The sequence below is a fragment of the Amphimedon queenslandica genome, unplaced genomic scaffold (genome assembly GCF_000090795.2).
Source record: "Amphimedon queenslandica unplaced genomic scaffold, v1.1 AMPQUscaffold_3868_Cont24143, whole genome shotgun sequence".
NCBI lineage: Eukaryota > Metazoa > Porifera > Demospongiae > Haplosclerida > Niphatidae > Amphimedon > Amphimedon queenslandica.
In genome coordinates, this window is record NW_003555810.1 from 1 (window position 1) to 1,454 (window position 1,454).

The window sequence follows — 1,454 nt, forward strand, 5'->3', positions numbered from 1 at the left end:
TGGCTGCTTCATGACAATGTCACTTTCTCTGTAGCATTTCACTTTTGGTGAGCCATTAACAGTCCAAGAGGACAGTGGTCAGTATAATTATTTCTAATTAATGCACACACATACACCTGTGTCTCCTGTTGTCGTAATGTACATGTGTAGATAATGAAGATGATGATGATGATGAAGATGAAGAAGATGAGGATGAATCAGAAGTAACTGAAGTTCCTCCTCCTTCTCCTCCACTGGCACTGCAAAGGACCCAGTCTGATATGTCTTATGTTAAGTCTAAAATGGCCGCCATGTCAACAACTGGTTCAACATCAGATCCAGCTAGTGATGCTAATAATGATGACACTGGGAATGGGACTACTGTGCAATCACAAGTAAACAGCTCTGCACTACTTATATCCCTGTATATTCCTGTATATCCCTGTGTACCCCTGTATATCCCTGTATACTGATCCCTGTTTTACATACCTTTAGCTGTCAGAGCCTTATGAACCAACCAGTCCATCCGTGGAGGAAGGATTTCAACATGGCTACCCTCCCAGGGACTCTTACATCAGTCCTGTCAAGAGGACCTCCTATCCAGAGGGTTTCTCGTCCTTCCCTGTGGTTAAGGAACCCTCTGGTCCGGTGGTGGTCGTTGACCATGAAGTACATGAAATAGACAATCACGAGACTACAGGGTAAACCCGCCATTTTGAATATATACATGTACACTGTCATATCTAGAGGGAGTTTAGGAGACTTTTGGTCACTCGTATTTAGCCTATGGCCTCCTTAAGTGTCCCATTCTTAGTTTGATTGGTCCTTTATCTGTTAATGAACCCTCCCCTCCTTCCCTCTATTAGACACTCCCTCCTTCCCTCCATTAGATATACTTTACACTCCCTCCTTCCCTCCATTAGACACTCCCTCCTTCCCTTCATTAGACACTCCCTCCTTCCCTCTATTAGATGTACTTTACACTCCCTCTCCTCCTCCTTAGGTATACTTCACTGGATGAAAACCGTCTTCGGTTTGACATACAGCGCCAGTACCTCCACATTGAGCAAGCTAACAATAACTATCCAGTGTCACTCCCAGCCCACCATCAGTCCAGACCCAAACCAACTCATTCCTCTTACTCTGACACTTATAGCAGGAGCAACTACCGGGGGAAACTCACTGTAAGATAACTATTATTATTTATTATTATTATTATTGTTAATTATTATTTATTATTATTATTTTATTATTATTTTATTAATAGCCTGTACCACCAGTGAAAGGTGATCCGGAGTCAGTGAAAATGTTTGAACAATTTCAAAAAGTATGAAATATTTCATGTACAATACATACGCTATTCAAGGACTTTTAATGGCACATATTCATTATTCAAAGATGAATAATTAGAACATACGGCCGAGGGGGTGCGCGTTAATTAGAAGCGCATTATTAGTGCAATGTCAATGGCGATG

The 1,454-nt window shown here is 41.5% G+C and overlaps 1 protein-coding gene across 1 annotated transcript; it reads left to right on the top strand.

The window, feature by feature from the left end:
• Positions 1-34: 34 nt before the first annotated feature.
• On the top strand, positions 35-1,333 carry LOC109592808 (uncharacterized). The gene is made up of 5 exons (XM_020008163.1): positions 35-77; positions 151-374; positions 475-680; positions 983-1,163; positions 1,247-1,333. The coding sequence occupies exons 2-5, from the start codon at positions 261-263 to the stop codon at positions 1,310-1,312; spliced, it is 567 nt and encodes a 188-aa protein (XP_019863722.1). The 5' UTR covers positions 35-77; positions 151-260; the 3' UTR covers positions 1,313-1,333.
• The last annotated feature ends 121 nt before the right edge of the window (positions 1,334-1,454 follow it).